This window comes from Oncorhynchus gorbuscha, linkage group LG19 (genome assembly GCF_021184085.1).
Source record: "Oncorhynchus gorbuscha isolate QuinsamMale2020 ecotype Even-year linkage group LG19, OgorEven_v1.0, whole genome shotgun sequence".
Lineage (NCBI taxonomy): Eukaryota > Metazoa > Chordata > Actinopteri > Salmoniformes > Salmonidae > Oncorhynchus > Oncorhynchus gorbuscha.
This window is the reverse complement of record NC_060191.1, coordinates 11081637-11102211: the sequence shown is the minus strand read 5'-3', so window position 1 is coordinate 11102211 and position 20575 is coordinate 11081637. Positions and strand designations below refer to the sequence as shown.

Genomic DNA, 20575 nt, shown 5'->3' with positions numbered 1-20575 from the left:
TTTCACCTGCATGACACAAACACACAGACACAGAGACACACACACAGAGACACAGAGACACACACACACACAGACACAAACACACAGACACAAACACACACACACAGAGACACAGAGACACACACACACACAGACACAAACACACAGACACAAACACACAGACACACACACACAGACACACACACACAGACACAAACACACAGACACAAACACACAGACACACACACACAGACACAAACACACAGACACAAACACACAGACACAAACACACAGACACACACACACACAGACACAAACACACAGACACAAACACACAGACACAAACACACAGACACACACACACACAGACACAAACACACAGACACACACACACACAAACACACACACAGACACAAACACACAGACACACACACACACAGACACAAACACACAGACACAAACACACAGACACAAACACACAGACACAAACACACAGACACACACACACACAGACACAAACACACAGACACACACACACACAGACACAAACACACACACAGACACAAACACACAGACACACACACACACAGACACAAACACACAAACACACACACACACAGACACAGACACAAACACACAAACACACACACACAGACACACAGACACAGACACAAACACACACACACAGACACACACACACACACAGACACAAACACACAGACACACACACACAGACACAAACACACACACACAGACACACAGACACAGACACAAACACACATACACAAACACACAGACACACACACACACAGACACAAACACACAGACACACACACACACAGACACAAACACACAAACACACAGACACACACACACAGACACACACACACAGACACAAACACACAGACACAAACACACAGACACACACACACACAGACACACACACACAGACACAAACACACAGACACAAACACACAGACACACAGACACACACACACACAGACACAAACACACACACACAGACACACAGACACACACACACACAGACACAAACACACACACACAGACACACAGACACACACACACACAGACACAAACACACAGACACACACAGACACACACAGACACACAGACACAAACACACAGACACAGACACACAGAGACACTCTTTCCAGAGTTCAAAGCTCCAGTCACACACATCACTCTGAATATGTCCCCAACATAAAGTACTGGCATTAAAAACATCCAAACTAGCTTCACAGAGTTGGTAGCTAGCAAGAGCCATTGGTTCTGCTTTGTTGCAGTCAAACTCAGTAAACTCTCCATCTCTCCCACACACACTCATGTGAACACATGTCCAGGAGCAGAGGAGAGAGTATTCATTTCCTTGTCTTCTTCATTAGCCAGTGTACCTGTAGGTCCCACTCCAGTAATCAGGAAGCTGCTTGCATAGTCACAGCTAGGAGGACCAGGGAGGTGTGTGTGACTAACACAAGAGGACTGACTCACTGGCTCGCTCTACATTGTCTAAAATTCTGTTCTCTCCTCGCCTCCTCTCCTTCATTGCACTGATTTGAAAGATCTGACCACGTTAAAGCCATCCTAATGATAAGCTTCCACCATATTGTTTCCACTTAGCAAATCTTTCCCAATCAGTGTAGATGAAGGGGAGAAGAAGAGGGGAGGGCGGTTTGATAAACCATTGAGCCAAAGTGGCAGGTGACAGAGACGGAGAGCGGGGGAGGAATGACAGATAGATCATCTCTTGGTGATGAAGACCACTTATAGCACCACAGCTACAGTTGAAGTTGGAAGTTTACATACACCTTAGACAAATACATTTAAACTCAGTTTTCACAATTCCTGACATTTAATCCTAGTAAAAAAATCCCCTGTCTTAGGTCAGTTAGGATCACCACTTTATTTTAAGACTGTGAAATGTCAGAATAAGAGTAGAGAGAATGATTTATTTCAGCTGTTATTTCTTTCATCACATTCCCAGTTTACATACACTCAATTAGTATTTGGTAGCATTGCCTTTAAATTGTTTAACTTGGGTCAAAGCTTCCCACAATAAGTTCGGTGAATTTTGGCCCATTCCTTCTGACAGAGTTGGTGTAAAAGAGTCAGGTTTGTAGGCCTCCTTGCTCGCACATGCTTTTTCAGTTCTGTCCACAAATTTTCTATAGGATTGAGGTCAGGGCGTTGTGGTGTCCACTCCAATACCTTGACTTTGTTGTCCGTAAGCCATTTTGTCACAACTTTGCCATCTATTTTGTGAAGTGCACCAGTCCCTCCTGCAGCAAAGCACAAAGTCAACTTGGTGTATGTAAACTTCTGACCCACTGGAATTGTGATACAGTGAATTAGAAGTGAAATAATCTGTCTGTAAACAATTGTTGGAAAAAATTACTTGTGTCATGTACAAAGTAGATGTCCTGACCGACTTGCCAAAACTCTAATTCGTTAACAAATTTGTGGAGTGGTTGAAAAACGAGTTTTAATGACTCCAACCTAAGTGTATGTAAACATTCAACTTCAACTGTATCTTCCAATGGTGCAACTGCTGTCGGCATCTAAAGATTATCCAATTTGAATAAACGCTTGGATTTCACTTATTGATATCTACATAGCGCATTGATGTGAATCACACTGCTGCTCTCTCATTTAGCTATTTGTGCCTTATGGTTGTTCACAATCTAAATGTGTATTTGAACCAATGGTTGAATTCAAGAAGTTTAAGCTGCCTATAAATCACTGTTTTTGAAATCAGGGGACTGGGTTCTTGCAACAGTTGAATAGTGTGGATCCAAGCCTATGGAATAAAAGCAGGGCTTTTATTGCTCAATCTAATTCATGCTGATTCATGCTGAAAATTAATGCATAGGCCTAATGGACACATGCTCAAACTTGCACACTTTTGATAGAGTTAAAGTGGCAATCTGTTGCTACATCCATTCTTTGATTTATCAATATTTTTTATATCATGGATGGTCAGTCTTTGCATCCATAGCTCTGTCTATTAATCACAGAGTGGTTACATTTCTGTAGGCCATCCCTCAGATTTTTAGCATAACAGAGGCGGGGCACTGTTTTGTTATTGTTTAATCTGTGGATTTGCCCTTTAAACAGCTGCATATTATCAAGATATCAAAGTGTCACCAACAAAAAGGTAAACAATAGACCTATAGCAAATGCAGCATATAACATTAATTTTTAACAGGTAAACAGCACTTTTCAGTAGTGCTCAAAGCATGCCGTTCCATGTAACGCAGCATTTAACTCAAATCAACGAGCCCAATCAGTCCTCCATGACAACAAAATCATAAACAACAGTAGAGCTGGCTAATAAGTCCTTAGTTTGGGGATCATGCTCAGGTAAAACAATTAGGCTAATCTATACTTCCATATTTCAATGTCCTATTCTTGAAGAGTAAGGGGTATAACATTTATTGGAATTACTGGAATTCTGATAGCTTTACATTAAAAACCAAAGTATATAATTTAATCATAGTATTATATGTAGTAGAAAGCAATAGGTCAGAAGAAGCCTACATAACCAACCCATAAATAGGGCTGATAACTTCTGGTTAAATTGGAGGCCGCACAATTCAAATAAATAATCATAAAAATTATGAATATTAAACATCTAGGTACATACAACTGTCTTATATTGGTTAAAAGCTTAAATTATTGTTAAGCTAACTGCATTGTCCGATTTACAATAGGCTTTACAGCGAAAGCATGCCTTGCGATTGTTTGAGGATGGTGCCCCACATCAAAATATTTTTCAACCAGCACAGGCTTCATAAAAATCACAAATAGCGATGAAATATTCACTTACTTTAAAAAAATCTTCCTCTGATTTGCAATCCAAAGGGTCCCAGCTACAACATGAATGGTTGTTTAGTTAGATAAAAATCCTTCTTTATATCCCAAAAGGTCAGTTTAGTTGGCGCCATCGATTTGAGTAATCCACTCGTTGAACAGGAGAGAAAGGAATCCAAAACGCTACCACTAAACCTTGTTAAAATAAGTCAAAATATGTTCTATCCAATCCCCAGGTACCCTAAAATGTAATTAAACTATCATATTTAATACGGAAAGAAGTATGTTCAATAGGAAAGTAAAATTAGCAGGTGCATGTCCTCCTCCTTCCCAGTACCAAAACTCAAAATTCTTCCGCATTTGGGAAGAAACAAGCCTGAAACCCTGAAACCTGTGAGCTGGAATTGCATATGCCCCATGGCTTTCCATTGTAAGAGCATGGGCTCTCAAAATAAATAAAAATTCTGGTTGGTTTTTCTTTGGATTTTCTCCTACCGTATCAATTGTGTTATAGTCTAATACATTATCTTTAACATTTCTACAAACTTCAAAGTGTTTTCTATCCAATGGTACCAATTATATGCATATCCTGGCTTCTCGGCCTGAGTAACAGGCAGTTTACTTTGGGCATGTCAGTCAGACAGGAAGTGGAGAAAAATAGACCCTAGCCTGAAGAAGTTTGAAATTAAATTTAACATCCATTTATGGCCAGCTATGTAAACTTTAACATTGATTTATCCTGAAATAGATGTCATTTTTGTCTTCTTATAATGCATCTTAAGGGGAAAGTAATCTAAAAGTAACGGAATGTAATCAGATTACATTACTGAGTTTGGGTAATCCAAAAGTTGTTACTGATTACAATTTTGGACAGGTAACTAGTAACTGTAATGGATTACATTTATAAAGTAACCTACCCAACCCTGACGGTAACTATACCTCTCATCTCATGGAACAGTAATTCCATTACAGGGAGTAACTCCAGGTCCACAGGTGAAGGGTTTGTGTAAAATAAAATATTTTAATAATGACAGTTGCCGAGTGGAGAATGTATCTTACAGTCCTAGGAGAGTCTGGGGAACTATTGGTCGCCCTATCCCCTGAGTAAGCTGTCTTGCTGAGTGTTTTTTATTACAGGTTTCCCCCACCCTGGCGACCATTGACTGTAAGGCTGGTGCCACAGCTGGAATCAGCAGGGCACTAGGATTGGGACAAGACCTGGAAAGGCAACACCCGTAGGTAATAGACCTGGAGCAGGGGTAAACTAGGCTAGCGCACTAATCACAAGGGAGAGGTGTGAGTCGAGCATGACAGCCTCCACAATAACCGTCATCACCGCTTCAAATCCCCATGACAGTACCATGGGAAATGATCTCTCACCTTGTGCATATTTAGCAGGACAGTGTCTTATAAACATATGGTAAACATATGGTTAACATTGTTATATGTTAACCAACCTACCACACATCAATACCACTGCAAAATTGCAAGACTACTACTCTCTTTAGTATATCTTGACTTGTTTAATAGCTAAATAACAGCATGGTAGACTACATGGTTCTTGTGTAACCTTATAAGTTTACCTCATAATACCGGTATAACAGCGCCATCTTGTGGAACGTACATAGCCATGCGTGACACAGTCGGGACTCTTTGCACAGTTGATTTTATTAATGAAAGTGAGCATAATAATATTCATAATAATAATCATAATAATCATAGTAATAATACAAACATTTTGTTTGTTGTTTGTGTGCTATCAAAGGACTCTTCCTTATCTCAACTACATGATGTCCTTGTGGTAATACTATAGACTATAAGACATCTGGATGAGAATCAGACATTCACAGCATGAAGAGAATAGGAAGCCAGAAAATAAACCATATCAAACCGTACACATGGAATTTATATACATACAAACTTGTGCAATATTGCATTAGATCAGACATATTCTAACACAGTAATGTATGTAATGATGACAGAGATGATTTGCATGGCTGACATGGAAGTAAGTGCAGGGCTGTTAGATCAGTTAGTATATCATATATACAGATGGGGAAGAGAATTTATACAATCTATTCCTTACGCCTCTGTCTATATCTTGCTTGAAAGCACGCCCGTGCACACCCGTGCCCCCCCACACACACATTCACTCACTCAGAAGTTCCATTGGAAGCCATTCTAGGCTGTCAGTGCGATGTAACATTAAAATCCTTCCCCGGTGCTCTTCCTGTCCTCTCATTTGATGGCCTGCCAGATGATGATAGCCAGGACGGTGACCACCAGAGACACCACCATGGCCAGCATACACATCCTCTTACGGGACTTCCTCTACAGGGGGAGGGAGCACAAACAGGCCGTGATTTGTGACTGGAAATAATCATTTGTTCTTAACTGACTCGCCTGGTTAAATGAATGACGCTGATCATCAACAGAGTGTTCGGACTTATCTACAAATCAAACACAGCCCATGTTGTGATGGTGTTGATACCTGGTAGTAGGGCTGACACAATCGTTGTATAATTGTGTAAACGACAAGTATGGGCAATAACCAAAACTATTGTCAGAATGGTCTTAATACGTTTTAGGAGGGGGGATTAAACTTTATTTTCATGTAGAAATAGTTTACCCAATAGCAGTTTTTCATTATTACATGAAGAGGGTTCCAAATGGTCAAAACCATTCGTTTTCGAGACAAGGGTGTCATGACGTTGGCTTGATGGGGCAGTTTTATAACCCCCCCCCCCCCCCCATTTCTCTCTCTCTACTCTATAGAGTTGACTCTTGAAAAAGCCCTTTGTTAACTTTGAGATTCTGGACACATCTAAAAGGAGGGAAACGGAACCATATTTCGGTGATCCAACCAGTTGAATATATGCGTTGGGACTTAATGAATATGATGTCAGTTCAGTTTGCGTCTGAGGCATGATTACTGATGACAGGATGACATAAACTGTATCTTGGAAAGTCGACACATTCTAGTTATCAGATTCACATGGAATTGTTGTGCAATTTAAATGTTTAAATATGAAACTATTTGTGAAAAGATTAAATGTAATTTTAGCTTCTTAAATGAGAGAACGGTTTATCATCGAGAAACTATGCTCAACTCAGTGGCCCCGCCCATGTGAACAGACACTGGTTGTAAACTACGAAACACGTCCCTCTCTCCCAATCCTACATAAGCCCCTTTACGAGAATGTAACTTCCTGTTCCAAGGACGTGCGGACTGGCAGTCCCCACGTTGAAAGGACAAAGACCACCTACAGAACTAAGCCAACATCAGCAAGAACCTAACGCAATTGGCATCGAATTTCAATGTGAAGGTGACGACCTACATGCCGGAAGGATGAATTTAGACTATACCAGCCAGAATATAGCATGAGCTTAAAGTATGACCACTTGGTGTGAACTTTGAACTCTTATTCACTAAAGAAGTGCTACCCCCTCCGCCCGCTAAACGTGGGCTAGGAGAGGACGGACAGAGTATCCATTCTACCACGCTCCAGTTCACCACTAGATAGTCTTCAGAGGACCAGAGAAGGGACGTTTTCCTTTATGACATCATTTGTAATCAATGTATGATACATTATGTGTTTATGTAATTCTGTGTGATTATTTAGGTATTTAGTAAATAAATGATTAAAGCAAATGTTGTATTGCTGATTCAACTGGTTAGCCAGGGTTTGTGAAGATAACCAAGAATTTATAACTTTCAGATGAGACTGAAATAAGGTGACGATTAAATATTGACTGTTACTGATGTAAAAGATTACTAGGTCTTTAAGAGTTTATTCAGAAGGTAACAGCTCTATAGACATTATATTGTGGTGCCCCGACATTCTAGTTAATTATCTACCTGATTAGCTTAATCAGGTAATGTTAATTACAGAAAAAATATTTTATAGAATAGCATGTCAAATCACTTAATCCGGCATAGCCAAAGACACGACAGGGGTATCACCAAAGCTGTGTTGTATTCATTAGGTATAAAAACAACATTAGGTATATTCTCCACTAGTCAGCACCTCTACACTAAAAAATGTTCTCTGGGTGTGCGCCAGCTCATGCTTTTTATTAGACTAGTATTCATTAGGTATGCTATAGCTCATTTTCAAAGATGCATTATAAGCTCAAACATTTTTCAACAAAAATGACAATAATGGTGGTCATTCCATGATTGTCACAGCCCTACCTGGTAGTAGGCGGCCCTTTGGAGCTGTCCGGTCCCTCTGTCTACATGGACCTCTGCACTCTCCACGTTAGCCTCAATGCTGTCTGTGAAACAGAGAGGAGAGGAGACACAGTGAATGACAGGGTCACAGGAGCCAGGACTGATACAGTATCAGATGGAATTCTAAACCATCACAGACAGCAACCTTCTGAACCAGCATGATATCAAACCAGAGAGGGAGAAAATCCATTTCATGTCTACTAACCGATCATCTCTCCCTGGTCGTGGATCATCACTGCCAGGTCCTTAAAGATCTGGTTTACATCCATGATGTCAGACTGGACGGAGAGGAGAAGGAGAATATCACCACCAGGGTTAGTTAGACTGATGTCCAAATCGAACCCTACCCCCTACCCCAGTCCTGTCAGATTTACAGGAGTGGCTATACTCGGGAATAGGGGCTAAGGGCAGGCTATAGGAGGACAGGCTCTGTGTAATGGCTGGAATGGAATAAATGGAACGGTATCAAACATGTGGTTTCCATATGTTTGACGTGTTTGATACTGTTCCATTTATTCCATTCCAGCCATTACACAGAGCCCGTCCTCCTATAGGTCCTCCCACCAGCCTCCACTGACTAGAGTTTGGGCAAAGGGTTGATTTGGAGTTCAACAATATGCCAAATGACTAAAATGTAAATGTAGTGTGGCTTTGTGATTCCTGTATGGAATGTGAGTGGAGCTGGTAGCTGGGTGAGTACCTCTAGCTGCCTGATGTTGGTCTCCCTCTCCTTGATGACCTCCAGGTCCTCCTCTGTGACCTCTGGCTCCTCCAGCTGCTGGGTCTGACTCTGACTCCAGTCATCATCATCTCTACACACACACACACACCAAACACACACACGAACGGGCACAGACACACACAAACACACGCCTTTGTTACAACTTAACATTTTTATTTGAACAGAATATTTGATAGGATTCTACCTAAACTGTGTACCTACTTTTCAAATGTAACAAGTTGTTCATCGACATTCCCCTCATCTTCCTGCTGAAATAAAAACAAACCCATCATTGAAACACTCTCATTCACATTGCATTACACTAATAAGTCTGTAATATGACAATGCATTTCTAATAACACTATTGGTGAGTGACTATAACAGATGGCTAATTCTAGGCCTATGAGAAAGCAGGGTGTTTACCGTGAGGCGGGACCCGGCCCGGGCCCTGGCCACTGATTCCCTCTCCTTCTCAGCCGCCCGTCGCTGGACTGCCTGGAAGTTGTTGAGCGCTGCAGAGAAGTCATTCATCAGTCGGTCCTTCTGGATCTTCTGCTGTCTCTGGAAGGATCAATCACACAATACAGTAAAGTAGAGTAGAGTAGAGTAGTGTAGAGTACAGAAAAGTAAAGCAGAGTAGAGTAGAGTACAGTAAAATAGAATAGAGTAGAGCAGAGCAGAATAGATACAGTAGGATATACTGTATAGTGAGATGTCCTCGCCAGAGTTAGATATGATTTACACATTTGGGTTGTTAGATAAGATGATATACTGTATAGTGAGATGTCCTCGCCAGAGTTAGATATGATTTACACATTTGGGTTGTTAGATAAGATGATATACTGTATAGTGAGATGTCCTCGCCAGAGTTAGATATGATTTACACATTTGGGTTGTTAGATAAGATGAAATACTGTATAGTGAGATGTCCTCGCCAGAGTTAGATATGATTTACACATTTGGGTTGTTAGATAAGATGATATACTGTATAGTGAGATGTCCTCGCCAGAGTTAGATATGATTTACACATTTGGGTTGTTAGATAAGATGATATACTGTATAGTGAGATGTCCTCGCCAGAGTTAGATATGATTTACACATTTGGGTTGTTAGATAAGATGATATACTGTATCAGGAAACAGAACATAAGAATATCGACATACAGTTAGTTAAAATGTTAGTATTAGTAGGACTTTGATGTATTAGTAGGACTTTGATCTGGGACCAGTTCATAGATGTGGAATTCTTCCAAAGAACTATAAAACATATACAGTATCTATGCATGTAACTTCCACTCACCTGTTCCGAGGGAGGGAGAGGCAGGGAGCCCAGATCTTTCAGGTGTCTGTTGGTCTCTTTGGCCAGCTGGTTGGTGTAGTGCTGTACCTGTTGGCTGTGAGTAGCAAACACACAAACACACATACATACATACAGTTGAAGTCAGAAATTTACATACACCTTAGCCAAATACATTTGAACTCAGAAAATACATTTAAAACTTTTCTTTTTTTTTTACAATTCCTGACATTTAATCTGAGTAAAAAGTCCCGGTCTTAGGTCAGTTAGGATCACCACTTTATTTTAAAAATGTGAAATGTCAGAATAATAGTAGAGTGAATGATTTATTTCAGCTTTAATTTTACATTCCCAGTGGGTCAGAAGTTTACATACACTCAATTAGTATTTGGTAGCATTGCCTTAAAATTGTTTAACTTGGGTCAAACATTTCGGGTAGCCTTCACAAGCTTCCCACAATAAGTTGGGTGGATTTTGGCCCATTTCTCCTGACAGAGCTGGTGTAACTGAGTCAGGTTTGTAGGCCTCCTTGCTCGGCACACGCCTTTTCAGTTCTGCCCACACATTTTCTATAGGATTGAGGTCAGGGCTTTGTGATGGCCACTCCAATACCTTGACTTTGTTGTCCTTAAGCCATTTTGCCACAACTTTGGAAGTATGCTTGGGGTCTGTAACGATCTGGGTGTCGTGGGTGTGAAGTCAGGTGCAGGAAACAGAGAGTTCAAGGTAGTGCTCTTTAATGCTCACACGGCGAACATAGGCCACCCCACGAAACACTGGGCGCTAAAAAACAAATGCCCCAAACACGGGGACTAAAACAGTCCAGCAAAAACCCACGAACAGGAACAAACGCGTTTGACTCCAACATAAACAAATGTTACACAAACAATCATGCGCAAAGAAATAGGCGGGCCGGCTGACTAATAAAGCCCAACTTATCACCACAATGCATAACAGGTGTAACCAATAAAAACAGACAGGGGGGGAGAATCAGTGGCAGCTAGTAGGCCGGCGACGACGACCGCCGAGCGCCACCCGAACGGGAAGGGGAAGCCACCTTCGGTAGGAGTCGTGACAGGGTCATTGTCCATTTGGAAGACCCATTTGCGACCAAGCTTTAACTTCCTGACTGATGTCTTGAGATGGTGCTTCAATATATCCACATTATTTTCATCTTCCCTCATGATACCATCTATTTTGTGAAGTGTACCAGTCCCTCCTGCAGCAAACCACCCCCACAAAATGATGCTGCCACCCCCGTGCCTCACGGTTGGGACGATGTTCTTCGGCTTGCAAGCCACTCCCTTTTTCCTCTAAACATAACGATGGCCATTATTGCCAAACAGTTCTATTTTTGTTTCATCAGACCAGAGGACATTTCTCCAAAAAGTGGGATCTTTGTCTCCACGTGCAGTTGCAAATCGTAGTTTGGCTTTTTTATGGCAGTTTTGGAGCAGTGGCTTCTTCCTTGCTGAGCGGCCTTTCAGGTTATTGATAGAGGAAAATATGTTTGAAATGACTAATTATGTATACATTCCAATCAGAAACTGACTAGTCCAAATGCTATAATGTACTGTCCCTCTTGCTCCCTTTCACAATTGTATATAATGTAGTCAGGAAGTTAAGTAATAATGAAGGTCTGTTCTTTAAGTTAATTCAGTTGTACAAATCTCCAGGTGGTGGGAACGGGCCATCTCCAAAATGGTCGGGAATGTTGATTTATGCTGACTGGCCTTGACTTCGTGCTGACAACGCGGAGGCTTGAGAATTAGAGGGGCCCTCTGTTTGTGAAATGGAACGTTTGGAAAACGCTGACGTCATTTTCAGTTTATAACCTGTGGTAATGTGTGTGAGCATTCAGTACTCATCAAGAATAAATGCTGAACTTGTTTTTTAAGACTGGTCTCTTGCTAATTCATGCAAATGATAAACTTACAACTTATCATGAATTAGAAATGAGTGCGAATTAAATTGGTTTTGGCAATAAAACATAAGGGAATTTAAAATTCCTCTATCAGTTATGTTGAAATAGGACTCGTTTTACTGTGGATATAGATACTTCTCTACCTGTTTCCTCCAGCGTCTTCACAAGATCCTTTGCTGTTGTTCTGGGATTGATTTGCACGTTTCGCACCAAAGTACATTCCAAAGTACATGGTCCTTCTGTAGCTCAGTTGGTAGAGCATGGCGCTTGTAACGCCAGGGTAGTGGGTTCAATCCCCGGGACCACCCATACGTAGAATGTATGCACACATGACTGTAAGTCGCTTTGGATAAAAGCGTCTGCTAAATGGCATATATTATTATATTATTATTACATTCATCTCTAGGAGACAGAACACGTCTCCTTCCTGAGCTGTATGACAGCTGTGTGGTCCCATGGTGTTTATACTTGCATGCTATTGTCTGTACAGATAAACGTGGTACCTTCAGGCGTTTGGAAATTGCTCCCAAGGATGAACCAGACTTGTGGAGGTCTACAATTTTTTTTCTGAGGTCTTGGCTGATTTTTTACAATTTTCCCATGATGTCAAGCAAAGAGGCAGAGTTTGAAGGTAGTCCTTGAAATACATCGACAGGTACACCTCCAATTTACATTTACATTTAAGTCATTTAGCAGACGCTCTTATCCAGAGCGACTTACAAATTGGTGCATTCACCTTATGACATCCAGTGGAACAACCACTTTACAATAGTGCATCTAAGTATTTTAAGGGGGGGGGGGTGAGAAGGATTACTTTATCCTATCCTAGGTATTCTCAAATGATGTCAATTAGCCTATCAGAAGCTTCTAAAGCCATGACATCATTTTATGGAATTTTCCAAGCTGTTTGAAGGCACAGTCAACTTAGTGTATGTAAACTTCTGACCCACTGGAATTGTGATACAGTGAATTATAAGCGAAATAATCTGTCTGTAAACAATTGTTGGAAAAATTAAATTGTGTCATGCACAAAGTAGATGTCCTAACCGACTTGCCAAAACTATAGTTTGTTAACATGAAATTTGTGGAGTGGTTGAAAAAGAGTTTTAATAACTCCAACCTAAGTGTATGTAAACTTCCGACTTCAACTGTATATATTTCATTAGTGATGCTCTTGCTGTCCCCATCAGTGGTGGAAAAGACTAACTGTAGGAGTAGTCAGCAGTAGTGTCAGTAGTACTCACAGTCTGTCCTGCAGCTCTGGGGTCTCTTGCCTCGTCCCCATCTGGTACAGCATGTTTTTGATCTGCCCAGCTGTATAGCAAAACAAACACTGTGAAGTGAGCTGAACTAAGAGAAGGGGGAACTGAGAACGCAGGATAGAACAACTCTTCTCTCTCTTTATCCCTCTTTCCCTCTCGCTCTAAATAGAGCACTATATACTGTAGGCATACTCAGGCTATTATTGTCTCTGAAGGTCCTCTTCTTGACTTCAGACATCTCTGCCTCATACTAGTTCATTTCAAAGAGGAGATCAGAAGTAGGTGGAAGACACAAATAGACCCAAAACATCAAGCCTCCTAGACTTATTTGTGATAGTACATTGTCCAAAGTGTGAGTGTCTGGTGTTAGGTTAGGTTATAGAATAGAATGTGCCTACTTTAATATACCATATAGGGAAATGTGCATTGCAACAAGGTGTCGTTTGCAGCAGTAAAACACTGGGTTCTGTCACTGTCTTGTTCATTTCACCACTCACTGTTCTGTGTGATTTTCTGGATGTTGACACTGCATGTCTGGGTGAGGTTGCTGAAGTCTCGCGGCTGCGAGTGGTAGCTGTCTGTTCTCCCGTATGACATCCTTGCTCCTGGCGTCTGTCACACTCCGTAGTGGGAACTGAATTGTTGGACACACCTGTCATACAGTCACATATAGCAGCCTTCAAATATTCAAACAAGCACCATTATCAGAGTACATATACTATCATCACTTGCAGCTACATAAGAGTAAGGCTTGAAAGGAAAAATAGTTGTGGTTTATCCTCCATCCGACCACATGGGTGGGCTATAATATATCGACAACTTACAGTGCACATTGCCGCATAGGCTAGGCCACATTTCGTCATGAACGCAGGTTGTTTACAATCGGAGCGAAGGTTCGGCAGGCACCCGAGCCGACTGTAGGCTGGCTATCCATGTGCACATAACAAAAATACCAGTCTATTTGGCACTCTACTTCATTATAATGGCCCAGATAACAGTAGTTTACTGTTGCAAAAAAATATCCCAGGTATTGTATTCAGCGGATCAACCATGACCAAGATATGAGGTCACGTTGTTATCATGTTAACTGATTATTAATTAGACATTTCTGTGAGCTGCTCATTTCATGAGTGTAGGCTATAGTATAGCCCAATTGAACATGAATGACTATTTAAGAATAGCCTCGGTCTAACACTATTATTCAACCATAACATCTGAAATCTCGGCAAAAAAATATAAAGTGACAGCGACAAGCCGGAATAACATTCAACATGTTTTATAGAGCCCTCAGTCAGTCTGACATGCTCATATAGGCTATTGGGTTCAATGGGTTGTATAGCCTATAGGCCACTAGCATAATTAAAAGGCGGAAGACAAGCAATTCAAATTAATTAAGAAAACAGCTACACTTTGCATTGGGTTAGAAACAATTGTAACCAGTTCCATATTATGTGTTGAACGCGGTAGATAAAACGTAGCCTATCCAGTTGAATCACTGACAGTTAGGGGCACTGGCAGTCGCAACGTAGCCTACTTTCTGGGTGGTTTTTACCAGTGTAGACAATCAATATAAATATGTTTTCTACTTACATCTGTAAAATGGTTAATACAATATTATGATAAAACCCTTACTTTCAATGGGATTGCAGTATAACGCGTCGTTTCCAGTTTATGTCTCTGTGTTATGAGATTTCTTTAAGACCGAGCCCATAATGCGACGTCACAGTATTTCAGCGTGCGCATGTCATTGTGTCAAAGTCGCTTCTCTACTCATATTCTGAGGCAGCAGACAAAAACGCATCAACTGAAACAACATACTAGATCTGTACTACATAAGTAAAATAGCCACTTCGGGTCAAGTGTATCCCGATAGAAAAGTAACTAATTTTATGAATTCGGATTTGTTTATGTTTGGTTATAGACTACTTTCTCTGTTGATGACAGATTCGTATCTCTGATATGAGCGTTGGGATATGATTGGAGTGCAACTCAATCTGCAGGTTCATTATTATCAAGCCACTATGAGCAACATCCGTCAGTCAGTCCTAAAATCTAGGTCAACATAACTAACGATAGAATAACTAAGCCTTTTGGTTTAATAGAGACCAGCAGTAGTAGGCTGCCCTGTGCCTGTCCCATGACTTTCACACTGCTTCTTATAATGGATCCCAAAGGCTGCTGCACTGAGCTGCACTCACATGACCAGCCGGTGTCAGGCCCATTAGTAGAACATGAACAGATTGAGTGGGTAAAATGTTGCAACATGGTCTCAGAGCATTTCGTATTATTCTGTATGTAAATCCGTGACATTCCATTTAGTCAAAATGCAAGCTGAGATCTACCACTGACTTTTTAAATCATGACTTAAAAAACGTAAGCCTGTGCAACATTAACCAATTAAAAACAGTACTGTAGCAATGAGGTTTGTGCAGTAGGCTATAGGCCCAATACATTATCACTGCGTATTGGTTATGCTGGAATTACCCTGCCAATGTTGTTCTTCTCAGACCATTTAGAAAAAAAAACTGGTAGATGATCACACTGGTAATAGATGATTTGTTGTATTACTCGTGAAGCACTGCTAAGTGAGCATAATTTTTATTTAACCTTATTTAACTAGGCAAGTCAGTTAAGAACACATTCTTATTTACAATGACGGCCTATGAACAGTGGGTTAACTGCCTTGTTCAGGGGCAGAACGATAATATATTATTTATTTTTTCGACTGATGGCCTACATCTGATGGTCAGTTTGAGGGGAGGGAGGGACTAGTGGTGAGACTGCCTTTCACCCGACTCATTGTCCCTCCACCTTCCTTCCCTCTGCTGAGAAAAGAGGACAGTCTTCCAGCTGATGGCGAAACTCAAGTCACACTGCATTGTTTCTGCCTCATGCACCAATTCATTTTGTTACTCCTATGTCCAGAGAAAGTGAAATATTCCTTGATATTAAAGGAAACAAGTTGATCGGAACACTTCGCTATACTCATTCATTGCAGCTGCAGTACTGTTTGTAGCGTGTGGAAGTAGGGAGAACGCACATTTAATGGCTTATAGCGGTTTTGAACAAAGTGTTGACAGTGCTGAATAACAACTTAAACATGAACTTACACATTAAAACAGCAGCTCTTTGCTGTATCTGTTTTCTCTCTCTAGGCAAATCTCAGTATCAACTTTGCTGTGCATTTGATGCTTCTTTTTTTCCAGTCTATGGCTCGAGGAACTGTGCAGACACAGTCATCTGAGCCATCTCTTTGGCCAGCTGTATATAGATATAGATGCACTTGAGTTGTTCTCAAAAATAGGAACACAAGGCTTTATCGTTGGGTTTTTTACAGAAATGTTTGGTGATCGACTAGGAATGCCTTGGAGATCGACTGTTTGGTGACCACTGATTTAGTATATGTTATGTTTCATATGGTATGTATTCATTTGTTGATGTCCATCATCCAGTTCGTATGTTAGCAATTGAAAAATGTACAATATGTTACAAATTTGCAAAACATATATGTTACAAATTCCAATTTGTTGTGGCTAACGTTAGCTAGGTGGCTAACGCTAATGTTAACAAGCTCTAGGGGTTAAGGTTTGGAGAAGGGTTAGCTAAAATGATTAAGGTTAGGGGAAGGGTTAAGTAAAAGGGTTAGGGTTGGGGGAAGGGTTAGCTAACATGCTAAGTAGTTGTTAAGTTGCTAATTAGCTCAAATGTAAAAATTGTCCATAATGATATTCGAACTCGCAACCTTTGGGGTGTTAGACGTTCACATGATCCACCCACCCATTCCAACCGACTGACCAACCTACTTTTGTTTTTGCCATAAGAAACCTTCGATGTAAGCATACCAAACTAAACATAACATACTAATTTTAGTGTTCTGGATATACGTATACTATGTTACATTGAGTCTATGAGAACAGTCTGCAATGATAGACTCTCTCTGGTGCTGGGTGTGTGGAATGATTGAGGTAGCCAGATGCAAACTGAATGGCTGTTTTACTATTGTTTCAGGATTCTGATTCCAGTCTATAATTGAGGATTCTAGGAAGGAATACTTTCCCCTCAATTAATTACTGGGCATCTGGTGAATTTAAACTAGTAAAGATGGATTTTCAAGTGCATGGAGCAAAAGCATATCAAAGTTTTTGTGCTTCTCTACTTGTGTTATTACAAGAGCAGGTTTGTAGTTAATCTTTTCAAATAGAGTAACAGATTATTTTAGGGCCTTGAAGTGTGTTTCGGAATTAGGTTATACCACATTTTAATACATGTCGGTCTCAGAGCATCAATGTCACAAGTATTTATCGTCAAAAGCAAGAAATATGAATACTGGTGATGTGAGCTTGTAGATACTGATATTCTTTGCTGCAGTCAGCATGTGGTCTTGGAGCTATTATCACTGAACAAGCTGATCTGATACTGTATTTCTACTACAGTAATATGAGGTGATCTGTAGAGTAGCCATAAAGAATACCATCATAACCTGCTATACAGGACTTCGCATTTGACATTGATGAAACAGTTACACATATAATAACTCTGAAGAATAAGCATTCATAACCTATTTATTAAAGTATTTCATTATATTAAAAAACGTAAAAGCATTTATATTAATTTATTAAGCATTTATAATGTATTATTCATGTAAGATATTATAAAGTGAATACACGCACTTCCACATTGTCTTCTGTTGACGAGTATTTACATAAAGCAGAATCAACAATTGTCTGTACCACAGCTTTCAAATTATAACGTGGAGGAGAAAGGTTTAAAACACCCACTACACAGTCTTCCACTCCACAATAAGAAGCAAGTGACCCTAGATAGATAATCAATAGGTAGAATAGGGTGTCGAATAGGGATTATATTTCAATCTTATTCTATTTTCCAGTGTGGACAATAAATATGAAAAAGCCTGTTCATTGGGCAATTGGAGCCAAACCAGTGCCCATTAACCCCCCAAAAATGAGTGGGGGTGAGCAATAAAAATACAAATTCAAACATGAGGGGGGCATCCTTTCAGTCACTGGAGCTGGGTTCACACGAATCATACACTGTGGTCTGTTCGCTTAGCTTAGCCCATTGCAAGTGTACGAGACACTGAAGAACAGCTACTCTTGGCAGGCAGGACGAGATGCCTTTACCCTTTGAACCTTCACACTGGGCTGTTCCAAACAATCCACATCGAGAGGTTGAGAGAGTCTGACTGTTGCGGTCTGTCGACCAGGGGGTCTGCTAGCTCTACTGTGCCTTGGATGGTGCAACAGCAGTAGGACCAGGAGGCTCCAGGGCAGGCCAGTGGCAGTCTGTGAGGGCATCATACAGCTCCTCACTCTCCTCCATGTACTGCCTGTTGGCTGCCACCACATCCAGTGCCACCATGGGGTCTGCAGGAGGCACACACACAAAGGGGCACAGCACGAGAGCCATGAAGATCAGACAGACTGGGCAGTTTGTAGGCTATACTCCTGGCCTGGGTTCAATACATTATGTCAAATAGTGTCAAATACTTAAGCCGCTTTTTTGTATAATGAGAAATGAAAGAAAACAGAGCACTCACACTCCAATCCATCATCTTCAGTCTCCCCATAACCCTAAAACAAAGAGACAGATCTTTCCTCACAACATAGTACCGCTTATTTATATGTAAAGAGCGACAGAGTAGAGGGGGTGGGAGAACACACCTGGTTGCTATAGTCATAGTGGTTGTAGTTGTAACCTCCGTAGCTGCCCGTGTTCTGGTCATAGCCCCAGTTGGAGTAGTAGTCAGGGTACTGTTGGTAGTACTGGCTGTTGTTGTATGAGTATGGCTGATTGTACCCATTGTCTGAGTAACCACCTCTGTTTATACAGGAAAGAAAACCTTTATGAATAAACATAATATTTATTCAAAATCAATTTGCTATTTATAATGAGCAATGAATGAAAAGCGTGGATTATTTGGGATATTTCCTACATCCGTGATGGGAGACAACTTGAACATACCAAACGAATGGAGTAAAAGTGCCTTCTTTCATCTACACACAACTACCTTCTCTACTGTATGAAAGGAGGCTCTGTTAGTCCCTGGACAAAGTAAGTTCAGAGGCATGCAGTACACACCTGTTCTCTCCTTGTCTTCCGTACGTGGCGCGGTTTAGTTTGAACCTCTTCGGCTGGAGAGAAGAGAGTTTTGCTCAGAATGGATTATTCCAGACGTTATTTATCTCTAATAAAGTTAATGGGTATATCAAGAGTTCACCATATGCCCTATACATATCCAATCTTCTCAGAGTGCCTGAGATAGGTGAAGGAGGTATGGGTCGATTCGAGATTGGAAATCAATGTGGAATCATTAAGTGCTGTGTGTGTGTGGCCCTGTACCGGTGTGGCTCCAGGGAGAGGCTTTCCGTTGACTTTCCTGAGACACCTCTCAGCAGTGGCCTCGTCCGCCAGCTCAACAAAGCAATAGCCTGCCGCACCCCTAGACAAGGTGGAGAAGGACCAAAACACATACATGTACGTGTCGTGTTTGTGCAATTTCTTCTGTTGTTGAATAGTGATAGTAATATACAGTGGCTACTAGACATTCCCAAAGACAAAAAAAAGTATATCAGTCATAACCCTTCTATTGCAGTAGCCTAATGTTCTCCCGTCTTACCAGTTCATTTTGTTCCGGATGATTCTCACCCCCACCACAAGCTCTCCCATGGTGGCGAATGCACGAGAGATGAACTTCTCGTCCATGTAAGGCTCTAACTACAGGGGATGAGAGAAAAACACTAAGTTGAACAGAAAACATCTACTCTAGGTAGCTACTGTAAGTTACCTACACCCTGTAACTTAATGTAGCTAGCTACATTCAACTGAACATATTCTCAAACTTTCAGGGTCACTGACTTGGTGGTCTTTATCACCTGGAAATGACAGGCTTCATGAGACTAGAGGGTTCTTTAGGGCTTGTCCGTGAGCAAGAACTAGTTAACGTTGGCCAAATAATGAAAATGCCTGAGGGTGCATCTATTAGCTAACGAGCTAGTTGCTCGCATGGTGGTAGCACTGAGGGTTGGTAACACTAGCTATCCTAAAGTGGGAGTCACACAAGAGCTAGGATATGCTAATGCTAGTTTTCTATGCATGCAACGTTATTATAATAACATATCAGGACTTACATTTCCCATCCATAAGCAACTCATTTTGTTTACAATTTCAGATCACCAACGTAAGTGGAACTTCATAACACACCGTGGTAAATCTACAGACTGCCATCTAGAGGATTTGTGGCTGGTGGTTGGGGGTGTGCCGTTCACTGTTGCATTATGGGATAGTAAAGTCCTCCACATTGCGTCACATTT

General features: G+C 41.0%; 2 protein-coding genes across 5 annotated transcripts; both read right to left on the bottom strand.

Annotated features, from left to right (window-relative positions):
• Nucleotides 1-5454: 5454 nt before the first annotated feature.
• On the bottom strand, nucleotides 5455-14970 carry LOC124005626 (syntaxin-12-like). Of its 2 annotated transcripts, none has more exons than XM_046315048.1 (10): nucleotides 14877-14970; nucleotides 13742-13878; nucleotides 13227-13296; nucleotides 10062-10155; nucleotides 9186-9323; nucleotides 8985-9031; nucleotides 8742-8853; nucleotides 8247-8319; nucleotides 8003-8085; nucleotides 5455-6138 (listed from the first exon to the last, which is right to left on the bottom strand). In XM_046315048.1, the coding sequence occupies exons 2-10, from the start codon at nucleotides 13839-13841 to the stop codon at nucleotides 6046-6048; spliced, it is 810 nt and encodes a 269-aa protein (XP_046171004.1). In that variant the 5' UTR covers nucleotides 13842-13878; nucleotides 14877-14970; the 3' UTR covers nucleotides 5455-6045. The 2 variants fall into 2 exon arrangements, with proteins under 2 accessions (XP_046171004.1, XP_046171005.1); XM_046315049.1 differs by having other exon boundaries at nucleotides 8985-9028.
• A 2818-nt stretch (nucleotides 14971-17788) lies between these two features.
• On the bottom strand, nucleotides 17789-20544 carry LOC124005450 (tRNA selenocysteine 1-associated protein 1-like). Of its 3 annotated transcripts, none has more exons than XM_046314728.1 (7): nucleotides 20393-20544; nucleotides 19882-19979; nucleotides 19605-19704; nucleotides 19344-19396; nucleotides 18926-19082; nucleotides 18802-18835; nucleotides 17789-18628 (listed from the first exon to the last, which is right to left on the bottom strand). In XM_046314728.1, exons 1-7 carry the CDS (start codon nucleotides 20414-20416, stop codon nucleotides 18483-18485), a joined length of 612 nt encoding a protein of 203 aa, XP_046170684.1. In that variant the 5' UTR covers nucleotides 20417-20544; the 3' UTR covers nucleotides 17789-18482. The 3 variants fall into 3 exon arrangements, with proteins under 3 accessions (XP_046170684.1, XP_046170685.1, XP_046170686.1); XM_046314729.1 differs by having other exon boundaries at nucleotides 20466-20519; XM_046314730.1 differs by lacking the exon at nucleotides 20393-20544 and adding an exon at nucleotides 20138-20333.
• Nucleotides 20545-20575: the final 31 nt, after the last annotated feature.

Bases quoted from the DNA above. Each gene is read 5' to 3' on its own strand.
- LOC124005450 (XM_046314728.1), bottom strand. From the start codon at position 20,416: ATGAGTTGCTTATGGATGGGAAAT. The intron at 19,980-20,392 runs GTAAGTCCTGAT...CATCCCCTGTAG, and splicing joins GTTGCTTATGGATGGGAAAT to TTAGAGCCTTACATGGACGA. The intron at 19,705-19,881 runs GTAAGACGGGAG...CACCTTGTCTAG, and splicing joins ATCCGGAACAAAATGAACTG to GGGTGCGGCAGGCTATTGCT.
- LOC124005626 (XM_046315048.1), bottom strand. From the start codon at position 13,841: ATGTCATACGGGAGAACAGACAGCTACCACTCGCAGCCGCGAGACTTC. The intron at 13,297-13,741 runs GTGAGTGGTGAA...TTTGCTATACAG, and splicing joins CCAGAAAATCACACAGAACA to CTGGGCAGATCAAAAACATG. The intron at 8,854-8,984 runs GTAGGTACACAG...GTGTGTGTGTAG, and splicing joins CAACTTGTTACATTTGAAAA to AGATGATGATGACTGGAGTC.